General features: G+C 43.4%; 3 protein-coding genes across 3 annotated transcripts in view; 2 read left to right on the top strand and 1 right to left on the bottom strand.

Annotated features, from left to right (window-relative positions):
• The first annotated feature begins 5226 nt into the window (after positions 1-5226).
• Positions 5227-6522, top strand: SODALDRAFT_332873 (electron transfer flavo protein subunit beta). Its single transcript, XM_028611825.1, has 3 exons — positions 5227-5381; positions 5477-6119; positions 6291-6522. Exons 1-3 carry the CDS (start codon positions 5331-5333, stop codon positions 6371-6373), a joined length of 777 nt encoding a protein of 258 aa, XP_028467238.1. The 5' UTR covers positions 5227-5330; the 3' UTR covers positions 6374-6522.
• SODALDRAFT_294905 (acetyl-CoA acetyltransferase) lies at positions 6403-8420 on the bottom strand. Its single transcript, XM_028608768.1, has 3 exons — positions 8087-8420; positions 7068-8012; positions 6403-7007 (listed from the first exon to the last, which is right to left on the bottom strand). Exons 1-3 carry the CDS (start codon positions 8234-8236, stop codon positions 6810-6812), a joined length of 1293 nt encoding a protein of 430 aa, XP_028467237.1. The 5' UTR covers positions 8237-8420; the 3' UTR covers positions 6403-6809.
• An 8194-nt stretch (positions 8421-16614) lies between these two features.
• The window catches only part of SODALDRAFT_359344 (hypothetical protein), a gene marked incomplete at both ends in the record, with an annotated part of 9424 nt that continues 3579 nt past the window's right edge, over positions 16615-22459 (top strand). The window contains one exon of the mRNA XM_028614175.1: positions 16615-16641. Within this exon, the coding sequence (XP_028467236.1) occupies positions 16615-16641 (27 nt within the window). The remainder of the gene's footprint in view (positions 16642-22459) is intronic.

Raw genomic sequence — 22459 nt, 5'->3', positions numbered from 1 at the left:
CTACCCTTACTCCTAAGCTAGTGCCTAACCTACAAGCCTCGTAAAAGAACTAGAAGAACTGATTACTATACTATCAGATTAACTACACTAAACGCGATAAGGCACGTCTTTTCCTCCTATTAACCCTGGATCGGGCCGTTAAAAAAGAGGTTAAGGGCGTTAAGCAGCCCTGGAAAATAACAAAACGCCTTAGTAAGTATAAGCCGTTAGATATCGAGATTCAGATCTCCACTAGTAAACAGGCCTCTAAGCTAAAGCTATAGTCCTTTAAGTCTATGGGTTAGTATCTTTCTAAGCACGTAGACCTCCGCGATATTATCCTATTAGTAGGAGGCTATTACCCTAATAAACTAATAGCCGCTAATATCGTTAATAGTCTGCCCGGAACCTACCGGTCCTATAAAGATAACTGGCGTTTTTACAGGAAAAAGGATACGAAGAAGGCCCACGATATCGCTATTATAACCGATAAGCTTTTGGAATAAGAATAAAAGATACTAAAATAAAGCCGTAATAATAATAATAACCGCCACGGCTCTCGCTAAGGGAATAACGACTAATAAGGCGGCGGAACTAAGGAATAATCCAATAAATAGTCTAACGCTATCTAAAATAACCGACTATATCGCGAGCCCTATATAACCCCGAATTACTCTAGGCCCGCGACGCATAAAATAGAGGATTACGGCTCGCCTAGTGGCCCTAGGCATAATAATAATAACCGAGGAGGAAGAGGTCGTGGCCGCGGAGGCTACGGCCGTAATAATAATAATGGCGGAGGTAATAATAGCGGTAATAACCGTAGTAATAATAATACCCATAACGTTAATACTAATAAAGGAGAAGTTAACGCCCTTAATAGCCTGGAGGACTATCTAGGTAATAATAACGGCGTTTTCACTAGCCGCGCCTGCCTATAAGCGCTAGTATAACTTAAAGGTCAGTATTAAGACTACCTCTAAGGCACTCCCTTTATAGATATGGAAGATCTAACGGTTTACCCTAGGGAAACCCCCGTCCCTAAGCCCCCCGCCCTTACCACTGATACTTATAATAATATAATCGACGGGCAGGGGGCGATAGATAGTAAACCTTATAATAAGGTCCCTACTCCTTAACGTGCCTATAGCGGCACCGATATCGCTATAAAACAACCCTAGATCGGCGGCGCCGCGACCGCTACTAACGGTAAACCCCTAATAACACCCAGGGCACCTATAACCCTTATAGAACACGTCTTCTAAGGTAATAGGAAGTATATTTATAACCGCTGGCTATAGAATTCCGGTGCCTTACTATATTCTATAGGCGATTTTAAATCCTATATTAACTATAGAGAAATCCCCGAATAAAACCAGTTCTAGATTATCACCGCGAACGGCACTATTAAGCCTACCTATATCGGGGTGGCTAAGACATACCTATAAGGCCCTAACAGTAAAGAGAAGGTCGTTATCCTACAAAGAACGGTTCGTATCCCCGGCCTCTATATTAATATAATATCAGGGGAGATAATATACGCAGGGGAAGGTTATTTAGACCGTAACGTCCTGTATAATAAGGCAGGCGAGGGTATCGCTACTATTAACGTGGCCACCCGCGGCTTCTTCCTTAGCTACCCTAGCGATCCCATAGCCGTTTTCTATATCGCACCTAATTCTATTATAGCCGCGAGGCTGCTACCCTCTATAACACCACTAGTTAGGGCACCGCCGAGCGAGGCATAGCCTAATAAGCCCTAACTAGGAGAGTAACCTGCCGACTAACGACTCGACTATCCGTAAACTAGAGTAGTAACCTTATAGGCACTATAGGCACGTCTTTAGCACTAATGCCTCGGCCACGGTAACTACAGGGACCTCCGCAATACCGTCAAAACTACTAAAAACACCCTAGAAACTGGAAGAATCTGCGGCCAGCCCTATACAGTTGATAACCTCTCCTAGAGCCTCCGGTATAGCCCTAAGGACCCTTGACCTCGCGCTACCCGTGTAGGGGAGCTATAGTACGTTAATATCTTCGAGTTAAAGCCTATCGGACCCTCTAGAGATAAATACGGCCTATCGATAATAGACAATGCCTCCTGTAAAAAGGGTATCCTAACCTCGAAGACTAAGGCTAACCTAGGGAGGCTCCTACTTAACGCCCTAACCTCGTATAGCAACCGCTAGGGATAACCTATAAGGCACGTATATACCGATAACGCGGGGGAGTTCCTTAGTAACGGTCTTCGCCATAACTCCTAAGCCTAGGGCACCTCTTTTTTAAGCAGCCCTCCTTATAGCCACGAATAAAACAGCGTTACGGAAAGGTCTATCCGTGCTATCCTTAATAAGGGTCGGAAAATAGTAGTTAGTGCCGATATCCCCCGTTTTCCATAGCCTAAGATCCTCCGTGGCTCTGTATACCTTAGTCATATCACGGCCACCTCCGTAGTCCATAAGAAGACCCTTCACCAAGCCTATTACGACGACCTGGCTCCTGGCTACGATAATAAACCACCTATCCACTACGTAAGAATCCTCGGTTATAGAGTTTTTATCTATATCTCCCCGGAGATTAGGGTAAAGTCTTATAAGCTTAACGCCCGCGCGGAAGAGAGTATCCTTATTGGATTTAAAGGGGAGCACCTATACCGCGTTTAGATACCCGTAGGCGCCGGGGAGGAGCTAAAGGGCAGGCTGGTTATCTCTAGCTAGGTAGTCTTCCACGAGGACTATTATAATAGCGGTATCCCCTCGTAGATACAACCTAAGGCGGTACGCAGCCAACTACCAGGGAACTATTATAATAACCCTCGCCCTCTAATAGGCACGCCCGGACTAAACTAACCGCCGACCGTAACCCCTCCTAGACCCTCCTTTACTATAGTTTACGAGGTGGTTTACGGCACCGAAGGCACCGTAACGTATACCACTAACGCCTATAACGATCCTCTAATTATAGGTTACGAAGATCTATAACGCCTTACACCTCCCCCGTAGCACGCTATAGAACTAACGGTTGACCTAGAGGAATACGAAGTATCCCTCGGAGCCACCTTTACAGTTAAGGAACTACTACCCGGCGTAGACCCTGCGGAAATCTAACGTCTATATAATAGTAATAATAACGCCGGATCCTCGCCTACCGATAATAAGGGTAACTAATATACTATACCGGATCCTAAGAGCGTAGTAGAGGCACGCCGCTTGCCTAACTGGCCCTCGTAGAAGGAGGCTATTTACGACGAGATACTTAGTCTTATCGGTTACGGTGCCCTCTCTTTTAAACCCCTCCTAAAGTAATAACGTAATTATAGGTTAACCGTAAAGATCGTGCTAACATATAAGAAGAAGAACGGCCTCCTCGAAAAACGTAAGGCCAGAGTCGTCGCTAGAGGCTTCTAATAATAATACAGGATCAACTACCATAACACCTACGCCTCTACCGTTAAAGCAGCCTCGTAGCATATTATTATCGCCCTCGTAATAATTAACGGATAGCCTATCCGTTAGCTTAACGTCGTCGGCGCCTATTTTCACGGCGACCTCGAGGAATAGGTCTATATAAGGCAGTTCGGTATACTATCGGACTTCTTTAAGGACCCCCGTTATTAACACCTCGTAACTTACCTTAGCTAGTATCCTAACCTCCTTATACGCCTCTGTAAAGCCTTCTACGGCCTAAAGTAAGGAGGCTACTAGTAGTAATAACGGCTTCGTAAGGAGCTAGATACCCTCGGCTATAAACCACTGATTTCTAATCCTGCGATTTATCGTAACGCCACCGTCAGCGTTATCGTCTCCACGCATATTAACGACTTCCTCGTTACCGGCCCTCCTATAATAACCCCCCACCTATTTAACTAACTAGCTAAACGCCTTAATAATATCAACCTAGGCCTTACCGACTACTTCCTTAGAGTCCGTATTTAATAGGATACCACCCGTAAAATAACCGTAATTATATAAAACACCTACGTCGCGGAGGCCCTCGAGGAACTTAACTACACTATTATAAGATCGGCAACTATATTAATAGATCTAAACCACCTCGCTACCGCCGTAGGCAGAGGAATTAACGCTACCGCTATAGGTAGCGGAACTAACACGACCCCTAAACCCGGAACTAATAATATCACTACCGTACCGCTAAACGAAAAGGAATATACCCTGTACCGTAAAATTATAGGGAAACTATTATACCTAGCGTGCCTAATAAGACCCGATATTATCTACGCTGCCTCCTTTTAAGAACGCTTTAGCCACGCGCCCCTTAATAACCACCTTATAGGCGTTAAAAGGATCCTGCGATACCTTCGCGGCCGGCTATCTAACGGGCTTACCTTCCGTTATAGAGACTACTAACCTATTACGGGTAACCGCCTAGGACTCTATAAAGCTTTAGACTTAAGCTTTACTAACGCTAAAGGTATAAAATTAACCACTAAATAGGTCTTCTTTATAGCTAGAGCCCTAGTTATCTAGTCTTCTAAACGCTAGGCTCGCGTTATAAAATCTATACCTAAAGCCGAGTTTTACGCCCTTAGTAACGCCGTCTAAACTACCTAATAGACACGCTACCTCCTATAAGAGCTTAGCGAGGACCTCGCCCCTATCACTATTAAAGTCGATAATACCGGCGCTACCACGAAGTCAGAATACTCTAATCGTAGTAAGTTTACGCTACTAGACTATTTACACGTATTCGACGCCGTTAACTATAAGGAGGTTAGGATCGAGTATATTAAGAGCACTGATAACCCCGCTAACGGCTTTATAAAGCCCCTATAACCAGGGCCGTTTAACCACTTTAAGGCCCTCCGTAAGATAGAATAGATACTGTAAGTTATTAGTTAACGATTAGTTAAATCGTCGCTCCTCTACTACCTAAATACCCGATAATTTAAAGGGGAGTATAAACGCATAACCCGTAACTATATCGGCCCTATATAGCCGTGGTCTGATAACTAGTCCTGCGGGAAATTATCGGTATCAAAACGGTGGACTCTTCGGACGTAGGTATATCAAACGAACGGTGTTTATATAGGGAAACCGTTCTGCTCAAGTACCCTAGCCCGTATCGCCTAGACTAGATATCTACCTAAGCTCTTTAATTAATATAATTCCTTACGTAATTTATGCTAGGTTGATCTTGTTTTCACATCTGGGTCAAGTCACGTGTATACCAAGCCGAGGTTAAGCACCGGCTCTAACCGACCTTGTCCAATTCCTTATGTCGCGACTTGAACATAGAATGGCTACCAGGCACTGATCTCCTTCCGGTCCTGCTTAATCTTCGCTTACCGCCTAACTCATTTGTTGCCCTTTTTTTTTGAGCATAAAGCCATGTCTGCATTGAGGATTCTCGTCCCCGTCAAGCGGGTGATTGACTATGCGGTGAGCGGCAAATTCCAGATGGGACGACCTATTCCTCGGGGCCTTCGTTCTCTGCAGTCAAGCATTAACTCATGTATGCATTTGTGTCTTGATAGGTCAAACCGCGGGTCAACAAAGCTCAGACAGCTGTTGAGACAGCGGGTGTCAAGCACTCGATGAACCCTTTTGACGAGCTTTCCGTCGAGGAATCAGTCCGTATCCGAGAGAAGAAGCGAGCGCCGGGCGGTGTGGAAGACATTACCGTTATCTCGGCAGGACCACCTAAAGCGGTTGATGTGCTACGGACGGCCATGGCCATGGGAGCGGACCGTGGTATACATGTTGAAGTCAAGGAAGGCGAGGACCTTGAGCCGCTTTCAGTAGCCAAGCTGCTGCGCAAGGCCGTTGAGGAGCACAAGAGCAACCTGGTGATCCTGGGCAAGCAGAGTATTGACGCCGACGCTGGTCAGACGGGTCAGATGCTGGCTGGACTGCTCGGTTGGTCGCAGGCCACACAAGCAAGCAAGGTGGACTTTGGCGAAGGTGACACTGTTAGTGTCACTCGGGAGGTTGACGGTGGTGTGGAGACTCTCCGAGCAAAACTGCCCATGGTCATTACGACAGACCTGAGGTTGAACGAGCCTAGATATGCGAGCTTGCCGAATATCATGAAAGCAAAGAAGAAGCCGTTGGAGAAGAAAAAGCTTGCGGATTATGGTATCACCAATGAACAGCGATTAAAGGTGTTGAAGGTTACGGGTATGCTGTCCCATTCCTTTCTCTCCTTGTCTCTCTTCCTTCCCCTTTTCTTCCGCTCATACCTCCTCCCTTGCCACTCGTCTCTTTCACTTCTCTCGGGATGATTAGGGAAATAAAACAGGGGCGAAGATGAAGGCTTTATCAGTGAAACTAACCAGAATGAATTCGCAGAGCCGCCATCAAGACAGGGCGGAGGAAAGGTCGACGACGTTGATGGGCTGATCTCAAAACTTAAAGAACTGGGTGCTCTCTAAGGAACAAATTCCATGCCTTTTCAGAGCTAGAAAACAGTGAATGAATAGATATTTTGCTTTTCAGATCCTGCCAACTTTCAATTCAAGTGCAATGGTCCAATGTGGGCATCACCGGGTTGTTAGCTTAGAGGCCCGAGTGAGTCGACAGCTGGTCCACACGAGGACCTGCCTCACCAAGCCAGCCACGAAGTCCTGACACTCTTCCGACAGAACATTTGGTGGCTATCCAAATTTTCTCAGTGAAGTTAAGTAGCGAAAGCGCCTAAATATACACTTCTGCAGAAGATGGCTACGACCGTGGACGATTGTTGCGAAGATCTCCAAGGCATTTCCAACGCCATGTTATAAACCGACCAAGGCCCAAACCACTACGTCCCTCCGCTTTGTATTTATACCATGCAGCAAGCCAGGCTAAGGGGTGGATGGAATGCCGTCTTTACACGGAAGAAACACGCTGCACTACAACAGCCGTCGCCGCGCCCCCGCCATTGCAAATGGCTGCTACACCGTACTCGCCATCTTTCAGCTGGTGAAGCAGCGTTGTAAGAATCCTCGATCCTGAGCTGCCTAGAGCATGTCCCAAAGAGATTGCACCGCCCAGTGGGTTTACCTTTGCCCCTTCCAAGCAAAGAATCTGCGGGAAGTTAGTCTAACTAGGCAAGAGATGCTGTTGAGCGGGTTGAGTGGAACTGACCTTTTCGTTGGCTTTGACTACGACAGCGAACGCCTCATTGAACTCCCATACGGCGACTTGGTCTTTGGTAATACCGGCTCTTTCAAGCGCAATAGGAACGGCCGCGGCAGGCGCGACGGGAAAGTCAATGGGGTCAACAGCTGCGTCCGCTGAGCCACATATTCTCGCTAGGACCCGGGAGCTAGCACCGTACTGGCGGGCAACGTCTTTGCTTCCTAGGACAAGCGCGCTAGCGCCATCGTTCAACGTTGACGCATTCGCAGCAGTAACGGTACCGGTACCGTCCCTGACGAAGGCTGGCTTGAGCGACGGCACTCTGTCCAGCTTGATATCAAGGTATCCCTCGTCGACCTCGACGACAGTCTCCCCCTTCTTCCCAGGTACAACTACCGGAGCAATCTCGTCCGCGAAGGTATGGGCTTTCCATGCAGCCTGTGCACGCTCGTACGACTGGATGGCATACTGGTCCTGCATCTCTCTGGTAATTCCGTATTTCTTTGCGGTGTTCTCGGCGCAGTTGCCCATGTGAATCTGGCCATAGACATCGGTCAGGCCATCCAGGATCAATCCATCCTGCATCTTGACGTGACCAAAAGCGGGGAGATTGGAGGCCCGAGGTACGTAGTAGGGGACTCGGGTCATGTTCTCCATACCGCCAGCCACCTGAGCCTCCGACAGGCCCAGCTCGATGTTTTGTGCTGCTAAGACTACGGCCTTGAGACCGGATGCGCAGACCTTGTTGATGGTAGTGGCCTCGATGCTAGACGAGAGGCCGGCGAAGATAGCGGCTTGCCTGGCCGGTGACTGTCCGACAGCGCCCTGCAGTACATTGCCCATATACACATCCGTGATCATGGAAATAGGCACTTTGGACCTGTCTACGGCAGCTTTGATTGCCACTGCACCCAGTTGAGTCGCGCTCAAGCTCGTGTATGAGCCATTGAACTAGGCCGAGAAAGCATTCGCTCGTTAGACTAGACAGCTCGCCCCCTTTCGCGCCACGGGAAGTCGATGCTCACCTTGGCGGTTGGAGTCCTCGCCGCACTGAGGATGTAAGCTTCCCGGACCTCACGACGGGCAGTTGCAGACGTGGAGAAATGCCGATGCCTCAAGCTGCTGGCCACCCGGTTCCGGAACGCCAGGGTTCGAAGGGACGATGTGGTCCCCATTGTAGTCAAGGGTCAACCGAGGCGTTCTCCGAAACACATCAATATGGGCCGAGATGAGGGACGAAATGGCTATATTGGAAAGTTTTGACAGAGGAGAAGATGAGAGGTGGGCAACATCCACAGACCTATCTCCCTTGTGATCCTTATCCCCGCTGTTTCGGTACCCGTCGGCTTAAGCGCATTCCAAACCAAACTTAGGTCCAGGTACTACTCAAATAAGGGCAGTCCGAGTGACGTCGCCACCCGGAACTGTCCCCACGTAGTGAATGAAAACACGTGACAATGCTTCTACTAAGCGTGACAAGGAAAGAATTGATGTCGCCTGGGCACACGGACCACGACGTGGTCCATAGGGGATCCAGGGGGGATCCACGCCATGACTAAGGGCTTCGGATATAATAGGGGCGGATACCGGAAAAGACCGGATGGGATCCAAATGATATAGTACCCATAACAGAGTCTTCACCACCTAAATTAACGGTATAAGAGACTTGTATAGATATAACTTAATATAATATATATAGACGAGATTTTTACTCTACTAAGTTAATTATCTAAATACTATTCAATATACGATAGTTATAAGACAGGTTTATAATAGCTAAACAATAGATATTAATAAGACTACCCCTATTCTACTATAAAGAAGTAATCAGGTCTATGTAAGCACTCTTAAATAACTATCATCGACCTAATTAGAGTAATTAAGAGATTAATTAACCTACTTATTAATTGACTAACCGATAAACTAATAAAGATATCTTCTAATATATCTAATGCTGAATAGAAGGCGGCCGCTATTACCCTTATTAACTAAAGGGATTAGGTAACGTGGGAGTATACCGTGCGCGGTAAATATACCCCCTACTAAGAAAACTATCTTAATCTAAAGCTAAGCGATAAGGAGGCTAATACTTACCTGCTTCTTAAGCCTACGCCACCTAATATCCGTAAATACGAAGCCCTCGCCGTAAACCCCGACACGGAGGAGGCTATAGCTACCCCGTCTTCTACTATCACGGCTACTCTGTCTTCTACTATTATATTAAAGGGCGATAAGGCTACGGATACTACGGACGCTATAGCCACGGCTACCACGGCCGGTATTATAGCGGCTATGGCCGCTAGTAAGAGGAAGACGGCCGCTCGCCGGAAGGTTACGGCTATAACGAAAAAACCACCGATAAAGACGCCTACGTCTATTAACGACCTCTCTAAAAAGGGGCGTACGCGTTACTTATAAATTTGCCGCGTATACCGCGAGGAAAAGGCAGACTATAATACGTAGTAGAAGGAGTTTAATAAGGTACGCTTATATATCGAAAGCACTATCTATACTATATTATATAATCTCCTCGTATAACTATAGGATAATAATATAAATAACCTATAAGCTTAGATTACCCTCCTATACACGTATATAGAACTAACTCTTATAGACCTCTATAAGGAAGTCCTAGTTCTATACCGACGATATACTACGCCTATAAAGGCTATACCTAAGGATATAGACGGGTGGGTTATAAGCTAGAAAATAGCGATAATACACTATAAATATATAGGCGTTTTAGAGCTATTAAGCGCGGACTATTAAGTTAAAGACCCGTTAAAAGCTATTAGACCTATCGCCTAAGAATAGAGTAATAATTACCTAGTAAATAACTACGATAAGATTACGGAAAACGAGCTAATAATTAATAACTTCGTAAAGGCTTTACAGGCGGTTCTTAATAATATAAAGAGTCTATAATCCACTGCTGTAAAGCCTAGAGTTAGGGGAGGCACCTTTAATACCCTTAGAAACCTCCCCGATACTAAGAATACTGCTAATAAAGATAATAAGAAGCGTCCTCGTAGTAATACGTCCGTAAAAGCTATCCCTCCTATACTAAGGAGGCCTTATAAGATATATAAGAACCCCTATACTACCGCCGCTTATTAGTATATAAGGCCGGATATATACCCATATACCTAGCGTGGCCGCGAAGATATTACGAAGGTTATAGAAAAGAAGATATATAACTATAGTTTTAAAAGCCGCGTAGATACCGCGATATAGAAAAGGTGGGAAGCCTTAGGGGCTATTACCGCTAATAAGATAGAGGAAGTCTAGGAAGATTGACTCTATGATATTACGCTTATTATGACTACTACACCGTAATAATAAAATTAGGGGGTTGCCACGCCGCCCGTAAGTATAGCTTTAAATGACCTATCCGTCACCGCGACGGGGAGACTAGGCGCCTACCTAACCTAGGGAGTAGCGCGCTATCGTACGACGATACTATTAAGATTATAATAAGAATAGGGGGTATCCCTTTCTATAGACTAAGCTAGAGCGCTATTACACTACACGATCCTAGATTTAGGATCGTTTATCTATATCTTTAATAATTAAGGCCGTTTTACGGCCGTTAGACTACCCACAGATACTTTATCTTTATCCCTTTAGGTGGGTACTCATAAGGCTTCTATCCTCGGATACGAAGACATTAAACTACGTGTGTAATCCTTATCGGGTATAAAGAGGCTACTACGCCTTCGTGATATCGTATACTATAAGGAATTTATCGATAATATCGTCTCGGAATACTAGCTACGCCTATAAGGCTACCGCTAGGATACCGTAAATAACACTATTATTAGCTTCGCTAATAGCCGGCCTATCTATAAGCTACTAGATATCTACGGCTAGTATATAATCGAGCGCGCAGAAGCCACGGCCGCTACCGCGTTCGCGGTCTCGGTAAGGCACCCCCGCGATAACCCGTATAGAAGATTATAATCTCCACGGCAACCGTAAAAGACTATAGCATAGCGGTAGTATAAACACCTCGGCCACTATAGCACCGATACCCTTATAAGGATCATTAACGCTACTTAGGGGGTAAGAATACAAGGACCGCGTACCGCCGACTATAACGCGTATAGGTAATCGTAAGTGCCTATATAGATCCGGCGGATACTATCGTTTTACCCGTTAAAGCCCGGAGAGGCCCTAGCTATTGACTTTCACGATCTTAAAGAGGCGGAGTCGTTAGCAGACGGCCGATATAAGTCTATTATATTCGTTATAGACGTGTATATAGGTTATACGTAGGATTACTACCTATAGAAAAAAGACTAAGGCTCTATTCTTTATACGTTAAGAGACGTTTTTACCCTGCTTAAGACCTAATTCGACGTTAAGCCATGTATCCTACGGGCCGATTCTAAGATATTTTAGCACTTAGAAGTTATTGCTTTCCTCGCTGCTAAGGGGGTGGAAGACTAGCCGTTAGTACCATATTTATAGGATTAAAACGGCGTTATAGAACGGATTAAAGGTATCGTTAAAAGGAGGGCGAGGGCTATAAGGATTAGGGCTAATCTGCCTACGTCTATCTAGCCTAAGATCTTTAAGACCGCTATATATCTATATAATAGAACGCTATAATATATTAATAACTAGCGAATACTATACGAAGGCCTGCGCGGCCGTTAACCTGACCTTACGCACCTATAAACTTACGGCTATAAAGCCTTTATAAAAACCCGCTATACCTAAGCTAAAAGGAACCGCCTATAAAGGCTAGAACCGAAGGTATGGATTGGTTATTATATCAGATATTAATCCTTAAATAGCTTCCGTATTTAGCTACTATACCTAACGGATATCATCACTATAAGAGATATAGTCTTTAACGAAGATAAGATATTTAACGGTAGGATTAAAACGCTGTAAGCTATAGCTTCCGCCGAGGAAATCAGGGAACGCCTATAATCTATCCATATTATCTAATCTAATAAGACCGCGAATAGACTGCTATTAAGGGGTATAGCCGTAGACGTATTAGATCTTAAGTGGGAAGACTAACGCCACTGCTATTACTACGGATAAAGGCGAGGCCGTTAGTATTACTATAAGAGAGGCTATTACTATTACTATAGACTATATTACTACTCGTTACGAGGTTCTAAATCTATAGGCTAATACCTAGGCTATAGATTTAGAACCTCGTAACTCTAACGCTACCGCTATTACTACGGATATTATTATTACTATAGGAGAAGACTATACTACCGCTATTACTACAGGTAAAAGTAATAATACCGCTATTATTACGGGCTAGGAAGACGCTACCGCTATTACTACGGAAGAGGCCACCGCTATTACTACGTATACTTCACGGTTTACTACTACGAGGTTTAAACCGTTTCCCACGCCTGTAATATCCCCGGAAAATCCTGCGCGCGCATTCCTTATAGCGCTAGCGGTGGTTAGGGGCGCTAAAATAGAAGAACACGATAACCACTAACGGATAGCTATAGATACCCCTAAGGGGTACCCGTCGGCCGTACACCTATCGGCCGCGCGCCTATCTATCGCGAGAACTATCGTAAGCCTATACACGACTAAGAAGGTATAGAAAAATAATACCTAGAAGGCGTTCTTTAACGCTAGAAGGACTTATAACCCTATACGCGGGAGGAAGTAAGCTATTAATAACGGTGATATTATCGGCGTTAGTATTATAGATCCCTCTCTCTTTAACGCCTCCCTATTATATCTAACCCGCGAGGATCTCCCGCCTCCGCTAAACCACCACCGCGATATACGTCTATACCCGTTACGGGAGCGGTGGTCATAGGCTAAGGGCGAATACCTTAAGGGGTTCTAATAGATAGGCTACTAGTAGGAGATCCGCGGTAATTAGGCTAATAAGTAATAAGTCCTCCCCTATAGATAGGTATATACCTATAAATTTAATAAGGAGAGCACCCTCCATAAGTATAAGGTACGCCTTATAGTACGAGGGGATTAATAAAAACGTTTAAAGACTAAAAATAACTACGCCGCCACGCTAGTATCGCGGTTCTTCCATATACTAATAACGATCGCCGCCCGATTTAATCTAGAGATAAGGCAGTCCGATACTATTAACGCGTTTATTAACGCTAGCCTTAAAGAAGAGGTATTTATAAAGATACCGTAAGGCTACGAAGTACTAGGTAAGGTATTACTACTACGGAAAGCCCTCTTAGGTTTAAGGGTATTACTACTATGATAGTAGGAGGAATTTAGTGGCAAGCTATAAAAGATAGAATTCACGGCTATGCCTAATAACCCCTATATTATAATCCGCGATAGTTTAATCCTATTCTTCTACGTTAACGATATCGGACTTATCTACTATAGAGATTATAAGACTAACACCGATAACCTTAAGGCTACCCTTAAACGAAGCTATAGACTATCGGGAGGCGATAAAATTCCTTAGTTCCTAGGAATTAAGGTTCTAAGAGATAGAGCTATACGTAGGTTATAGCTATTATAATCCTCCTACATAGAGAAGATCGCGGTTAAATTCTACGTAGATATCCTTTACCGAAAACCACTAAAGGTCCTATTATTAACTATAGAGCCGCTAATACCACGCAATAGTATACGCGCGTTAATTCCCGAGGTCTATTAGTATTAGGGTATAATCGGTTCTATCCTATGTACCGCTATCGTGATAAGACCCGATATGGCGTTCGCCTATTTAAAGCTTTCCTAATATAACGTTAACCCCTCCTCTAACTATCTTAAGAGGGCTTAATAAATGCTACTATTCTTATATTATATAAGGCACTATTTCCTAGAATTCGGTGGGGATAGACTCTTCCTAACTATAAGCGACGCGTCCTTCGGGGATAATCCAGACCGTAAGAGCTCCTAAGGATACGCGATAAAACTCTTCGGCGGCACTATTAACTCAAAGGCGGGTAAGTAACCGATAGTTACGATATTATTAATAGAATCGGAACTACTCGCTCTTATAGAGGCCGCTAAAGAGACGCTATGGGTTAGTCGGATATTAAGGGATTTAGAACTCCGGTTAGATTAATAATAACTATAGCTATACTACGATAATTAGCAGACTATTAACCTTATTAATAAGAAGGCATAACGCCTGCGAATAAGACTACGGCACGTTGATATTTATAACTAGTAGGCGCGCTAGTTAGTATAGTAAGGCCTTTTTAAGGTTATATACGTTAACACGAAGGATATAATCGCGGACAGTTTAACGAAGGTACTACCGGAGGCAGGGATTAAAAGACTATAGTAATAGCTTAATCTAACGGATTAAAAGGATCCTATCGAGTAGTTAAAATAACTGCACGAAGAGATTAAACGCGCTAAAGCCGTAGCTAAAGCCGTGGCAGTAACGACGATAACGGCCTCCGAGGGCGTAGCAGATCCGATAGATATAGATCCGGTTAAGTAGATCCGGCTAATCAGGATTAATGACCTAATTAAGATAGAATTGAATTAAACGGTTAAATAGGGCGGATTTAGATCCCTTTCACGAGGGCGTTTTTCCCTTAACTGTTGATTTTACGATGGAAAAGCTAAGAGCGTTTTGTTTAAACCGAAGCCTCTGATTAGTCAGTTTACCTGAGAAGACCCACCTTAACTAAGGGGGTATATCGTATAGGCACACGGACCACGACGTGGTCTATAGGGGATCCAGGGGGGATCCACGCTATAACTAAGGGCTTCGGATATAGTAGGGGCGGATACCGGAAAAGACCAGATAGGATCCAAATGACATGGTACCTATAACAGAGTCTTCACCACCTAAATTAAAGGTATAAGAGACTCACACAGATATAACTTAATATAATACACACAGACGAGATTTCTACTCTACTAAGTTAATTATCTAAGTGCTATTTGACGTGCGATAATTAATGGGTGTTGAACGGACCATAGGTAGTTTTTACGGTTACATAACGGGCACGGATTTGACCGAAGGATTGTAGCCTCGGTAATCCGGGCAAACGGCAGAATTTTTGCTATGGATAAAACGGTAGTAGCAGTTCCCTGACGGTCCTGTAGAGGGAGAAGATATATATTTGGGTCTCTAAAAATCGATGATTTTAAGCCCTTAATTCTAACACTATTTTTGACAGTTGTAGTTACGTTATATCTGATAATTCAGAGTCTTACTTATTAAGAGATAATATATCCTTTTACCTACTACCATTTAAGAGCTACGAGCGTAGCAGCTTGCTCTCTAGGTAAGGCCGCTACGCTCGACCCTGCGTGATACGACCACGATTAGCAGGCACTATACGCGCATAGGGATCCCGCGGCACGGAACCTATACGAACGAATGGCACTGAGATATCCGCTTGTTTGGTGTTAAATAGGTAGTCGTAAAGAGTGAAAAGGTAGCGTTAAGCAAGGAACTAGGTGCGATCACGATAGGATTATAGTAGGATCAGAATATAGGTATAGCTAAAGAATTAGATTAATCGCTAGCCTCCCTCTTAAAAGGGGAGGCTCCTCCGCTCCTTAAGATTACGTTCTCTAACTCCTCGAGGACTGCGTATTTACTTCCTCGAGGGCTGCCTTATTTACTTCGAGTAACTATTTTATTTACTATATAATAACTGCTTTAATTATATCTTAAGGGGTCTTAGACTAAAGGCGGCTAGACCCCGATAGGTTTATACCTAGGACTTATTATAATTACTACTATAGGTACCTGATATAGCGACCTCCCCTGGATACTCCTATCCTTAGGAGCGCCCGATCCGTGCTAGCCTCTTAGCTCCTCTAAAACCCAGCCTCCGAGTCCGTCTCCTAAATCCCCCGATACTCCGAACTAAAGCCCTCTATAACAAGATCCCAATAAGTCCCCGCCTAGTTCCTATATAGAGCCTCTTTAGGTATAGCTCTAACCTGGGTATATACCCCGTCCCTTCGATTTATTAACTAAAAACCACTAAAGCTAATATCCTACCCGGGACTCTAATAGGTTCTAGGCTAGTCCTTTTATAGGTCTTCTATTCCGTTCCTTTATCTTCGCTTTTAGGTTATCCTTTTTAACTTATAAAGACTCCCTCTTAGTATTACGTGTAGGGCCTGTTATTACTCCTTCCGCGAATTCGTAGCTTCCTTCTTTAAACTCAAATACATGCCTATATAACTGCCGTTAGGGGGATATCTCGTAACCTACTATTACTCCCTTTTTCTATTCTTTTATTCTCTTCTATACTTCAATTTTGGATTATACTACGGCTTTAAGTCCTTTGCCTAATCCACGATATCGTGTACTAACGACTTATAGTTTTAATTAATTAAATAACCTACTATCTTATAAGTAGTTCATATACGTTCTAGTCTATAATACTAGCTAACCACACAATATAGTATAGTCGTTATACCTTCTTACGAAGATAATAATACTAAACGCGCCGCTTCTCCCGCGAGTATAACACGAGCCTCTGAAAGGCTTAAGACCACGGCTACGGTGTTAGCCTCGTAGTCCGGGGAGGCTATCGTGTAGCCTATTATACTAGAGCCTCCTGCTTTTACTACGGCTACGTTATTATCGACTACTATGCTGTTCGTCGCTCTACGCAAGAGGGTAATAGATATCGGTATAGGCGGGGATCTAAGGGCCCCCTATATACGTTATATGGGTAAGTTAGTAGCGATTAACTTTAAGGAAAAGATATTATAATAGCGCAGGGCCGTAGTGGCATAAAACTGGATCGTCTAGATAATATAAATTATAATAGGTAAGAGGTTAAAATCTAGATACAGGAAGATCCGATACAACGTTCCTTATATAATCCGGATCGGTTATATATATCCCTTTAACCCGATTAACCGGTTTAGTCCCCTAACCTAATTAGTTAGAAAATATACGGCCGACCTAATTAGTTATCCTAATCCTAATAACCGATCTACGCGGTTATAATACGGTCCTAATTATCGTCGCCTCGCCCTTAAGGCTACGATAATTGTAAAATAACTCGTAGATTAGTATAAATAATAATCTAAATAATATCTTCGTTACCCTAATCAGGGCTCCTCTAAGTAGCTTTTCCAGCCGTCTCCTCCACGCGTAGTAGTTCTCCTACGAGATCGTAAAAGCCGTGGAACTAATCCCACGTGGTCTAACGTAGTCTTCCTTTATATAATAGTTTAGCTCGAAGGCGGATATAGTATTACTTTAGTAGGAGGTCGGGCGGGCGGTCTTCGTGCGACGTAGTAGTAGTAACGGTCACGGTAACGGTATCTTCGGCGCGTGGTTCCCCTTAAGGTAGTAGCGGGTAGATAGGTTAGATCTTTTCCACGCGTGCTTATAGTATAGTGTCTTTTCCAGAAAAAGCTAACCGTCGTTAATACTATAGCAGGAGCAGGGCTTAAAGAAATCGTCGAAACCGAAAGAATAGCCCGAAGAACTAAAGGAATAGGAAGGGAAAGAATAGGAAGAGGAAGAATAGGAAAAGGAAGAATAAGAAGAGGAAGAATAGGATAGGCGGCTTAGGACTCCCTTAATTAGAATAATAAAGATAGAAGAATAGAAAGTAGAAGAGGCATAGAGACGTAGGAAATAAGGAAACAACGTAGGCCACGGAGGCGTATAGGAATAAGGCGTGTAAAAACGGTATAAAAATAGGAAGGCTGAAAAAGAGAGGGGCAGAGACGTAATTGCAGAATCAAGACTATAAATAACTAAATAACTAACGGCCTAGAAGGCTTAAAAATAGGCTTATTCGAAAGCACTCGTTCTAATTAGGCTAATAAAAGTAAAAAGAAGAGAGGCTAAAAAAGAGAGGCTAAAAAGTCGGGGGGGGGGGGGGGTTGTTATCGAGAGTGCCTTATACTCTCTCCTCTATCCTTGGCACTAAAGCTAAGCTCGCGGTCCGCGCGGGTATAGCTTTTAAATAATAAAATAATAATATAAGATAATAAAAATATACAGGCAGGCAGATACTACTTCTTCTAATTAGGCTAACTATATAAAGCAGACTACTATAGGAGGGGGGGGAGGGGGTAGAGAAAAAAAATAGAAGATAGAATCGCGGCCCCTATTAGGAACTAAAAGAAAACACGGCTATAGCCTTAGAGGTATAGCTTCTAAATAGCAATAACAGAAATAGAGCGTGCTTAGCGGGATAGTCTATGTTCTAATTAGACTAACGTAAAGTAGATTAGAGTAACGTAAACTAAAGCAGATTATAAAGATATAGTCTAAGTACTAAAGTCCACGGGCGTGAATCGCGGCCCTAGTATAGAAGTCTAAAATCCTTACGACCACGGCCCCTATTAAGAACTAAAATAAAACGCGGCCCCTATTAGGTATTAAAAACGCGGCTACCGGCTCCACGCAGGACTTCTGCTTCTGAAAATATATAGGTTGCTCTGATTAGGCGAAGACGAAGATAGGGAAGTAGAAAAATAAAAAGGAAAAGGCAGAGGAAGGGAAAAGCAGGTAGGTAGGAAATGTAGGAATAAGGAGGAGTCAGGATATATATGTATAAGGGAAATAAATAAGGGGAAATAACTAAGAAATACCCTTACAGTGCTATTAGGGTATTAGTAATAGCCCTCGGGTAGAACCGTAGATTAATAATCTTTTCCACGCCCTAAATATCGTATCTAGGCGGAATTCCTAGATCTTTATACCTGTGGTGGGGCGGTCTTCGGCTCTCTTAGTTCTTCTTCGTCTTCCTCTAGCGCTGTGCCTATAACAGCGGACCTTCTCGTGGCGTGCCTCCTAGCGTTACCTCTCATGGTAACGGCGGACATTACGGTAACTCTTATAGCGATACCTTTTATAGTAAACGGCGTAGTTACGGCTTTATAGTATAGTCTTCGCATTAACTAACCTCTTTATTACCCTAATTAAGGCGTTCCACGCCTTCACGGTAGCCTATTACCCAAATATCCTTATACTATTCTCGAAGGCGAGTAGCCAGAACCTTGTACTTCTATTACTTTCATAGATCTCTTAGCCGAATATCTATTTAATTCGCTACGTAGAATAGAATCTTCGTATTAAGGATAATATAAAGAATCTAATATAGCTTAGAATCCTAGGGAAAGAATCTATCTACCCTTACGGCCTTAGTTTTCTAGATCGTGATCTTCTATAATAGCTCGCGAACCTATAGCACCGTCTTTACCGAGTTCGGGGTATTCTGAAGAGCTTAAACCTAGGCAGAGAAGTCTTATTCGTATTTAGGATCCAGGTAACGATACTTAAACTTCAGCTTCGTAATAAGGTCTTCCTAGGAACCGTTCTATACCTTTTTTATAAGCTATTCTATAACAGGGCATATACTACTATCCGAAAATAAAGGCAGGTATCGAAGCTTCTTTTCCTCTTCCTTAAAACGGTATATCGTCGCGTAGTCGGTATACTTCTCGAGGAACCGGCAGACGTATATACTATTAAATCGGGGGGCGTATTAGGAGAACGGCTTTAAAGGAGCTCGCTAGCTTTCCTGTATAATAACGGTAATAGGGGTAAGCGGTGGTAAGGACTCCCTTAGAGTCTTTAGGACTTCGGTTAGAAGTATATTAGGAGTCGGAATAAGAGTCGGAATAGTCAGAACAAGAATAGGAGTAGGAGTCAGAATAAGAGTCGGAATAGGAGTCGGAGCTATAGCGGGCACGGGAATAGTAGCGGTAAATAGTATCGAGGCTATTATTATAATAGGAGTAATAGATAAAAGAGGATATAGGGGAGGAATAACGCTTAAGGGACTCTTTTCGGCACCTATATTACCCTAATTAGACTAATCTATATACGAGGGGCTATTCTTTTCTATATCTTAATAGACGAGGCTCGCGGTAGTTACCAGCGGCGTTAATAGAGGAGTTAAGTTAGTAGTCGTATAAGTAGGCGGAGGAGTCGAAGTCGTAGGCGGAGGAGTCGAAGTCGTAGGCGGAGGAGGAGTAAAAGGGGAAAAGGTAAAAGAGGGCGGCGGAAAAGAAGGGGGAGTAAAAGAAGGAAAAGAAGAAGAGGGAGGAATAGGAACTGGCTTACTCCCCTAATTAGGGTAGTCTATACACGTAGTACTCTCTTCGAGCTAAAGTAGAAGCTATTAACGAAGCTATTACTAAAAAGACTCTCGAAAAGCCTTTAAGGGAGACTAAAAGAGGAGGGAGACGGAGAGGGTAAGGCAGACAACGAAGCTATAAAATCCAAATAACGAAAACAGTATCGCGGTTTTTAGGCACGTAACGCCCTAACTAAGGCGGCTTTTCTATACCCGGGTTAAATCCGTATTATATATCTTCGTAGAGGTTTTTAGGTATATAATGCCCTAGCTAAAGGAGGCTGAATCCGTAATAGTTTTTAGGCATATAACGCCCTAACCTAATCTCTAGTCGGTCAAATCTATATCGTATCGTGATTAAAGCAGTATTAGATTAAAAAGGATATCCCGGCGACGTAATAACGGGTAATAATATCGGTTTAAGGTCTTAGAAAAGGTTAAAAGAAGGTTAGAAGAAGGTTAGAAGAACGACCCATCTAATTGGTATAGCCCCTAAATAATATATATTACGATAAATATAATAGTCTAACACGTACGTTAATAGTAGTTCGTTTAAGCAGGCCGGAACTACTCTCGAGCACCCTGGTTACCCTAATCAGATTAGTAGCTTCTAAAATACCGAAGGAATCCGCCTCCGATCGCTATATTATAACAGCGTAGGGCCGTAATAGTATAAAACTAGATCGTCTAGATAATATGAAATATGATGGATAATGGGTTAAAATCTAGATAGAGGAAGATCGGATAAAACGATCCTTATATAATCCGGATCGGTCACGTGTATCCCTTTAACCCCATTAACCGGTTCGGTCCCCTGATCTGATTAGTTCGAAAACGTGCGGCCGACCTGATTGGTTATCCTGACCCTAATAACCGATCTGCGCGGTTATAATATACACTATTAAGGCCGTGATATACTGCTATGCCGATAATAGTCGGCGGACGAATAAGTGCCACTACTACTCTAAGTATAATAGCCTTAAGTGCCGCGTAGTAAGTTATATATCTTTATTATCTTTAATCTCTATAGCCCCTCTCTTTATAGACTACTCCGTGGTCTAGTTGGTCTAGTATATATAGTAGCTTCCTATGGCTAGTAAGAATACTACCGAGTAGTTATAAAAGGTTTTGATTATCGCTATCGAAAAAAGGTAGCCTAAATAAGAGTCGGCGCGTAACTATACCCTTTTATTAATTCTATATAGTACCCTTACTAATCCTTTATAGTACTAGACTATAGTAGTTCGATACTAGGTTATCCTTAAAAAGGCTCTAGGCTAAGTAACGCTAGAGGTTAACCGGTCGGGTGCTAAGGAAGCTATAGCTACTCGGCGTTACGCTAAGGAAGTTACCGACGCCCGCTAGAAAACGGCGGAAGATATCTATAAAATGCTTAATAGGATAGAGTCGTTCCTTCAGTAATTCGTCGGGCTATAGTAGTAACGCCTTACCGTTAAGTAGTAGCGGCTCGATATCGAGTAATAATGCCTAGCGTTACATTAGCGCGACCTCGTGGTCTAGGAATATACGGCCGCTACTTTCGAGTAGATAGCTACCTTTAACCTAGTCTAGGCTTAGGATATAGAGGGTAGCGTGCTACCTATGACCTTAGGGTCTACCTTAGCCCCCGCGGGGGTTAGCTTTATAGGTAACGATATATTTAGTGATAGTATTAGCCCTGCGTAACCTTAAGGCTTCGTGCCGTAAGGTCCCTAAGGTCCGCTAGATCCTTATAAAGTGCCCAATAATAACGATATAGTGCCGGCCTTATTAGCGAAGAAGGGTAAAGGGAATAAGGCTTTAATACCCTCGACTCCTTGATTAGAGAAGAAGAAAAAGAAATAATAGAAGGTGAAGATGCCTCTATCCTTTTATAGACCTTTGACACTATTCGCGGGTAGTAGGTAAGAGGGGGTAATAGCGGCTACTACCACGGGGCAAAGCCAGGTATATATAAAGGATAATAATAGCGAGGCGGCTAGGCGACAGCCTACCCCTCTAGACGATAAGTTAGTGGGGTTTAAGGACATCATTTTAGGGGCATATTAGTTAATAGTATATATAAAGAAACGGTTATTTCTTTTTAGGTTTTTTACTAGCCTTCGGGTTAGGTTTTGTTTTTTTAACTAGCTTTAGGGTATTCCTATCGTAACCCTAATAGTCCTAACTATACTTCTATTATAATATAATCTTTTAAGGATCGCGGATAAGTGGAAGGGACGAAAGTCACGAAAAGCAGTAGAAAAATAGATAGTAAGAATAGGATTGCAATGTAGGGTTTTTGCGCGCGTGTGGATTATATAAAAGCGATAAAGAAGAAGAATAAAGGAAGGAAGAACCGAACCGAGGGGACGGGTTAATATCCTTTATTCTTTCCTTCTTTATAAA

This window comes from Sodiomyces alkalinus (assembly GCF_003711515.1).
Source record: "Sodiomyces alkalinus F11 unplaced genomic scaffold SODALscaffold_4, whole genome shotgun sequence".
Lineage (NCBI taxonomy): Eukaryota > Fungi > Ascomycota > Sordariomycetes > Glomerellales > Plectosphaerellaceae > Sodiomyces > Sodiomyces alkalinus.
The sequence above is the reverse complement of the archived record's forward strand: the minus strand, read 5'-3'. Positions and strand labels throughout refer to the sequence as shown.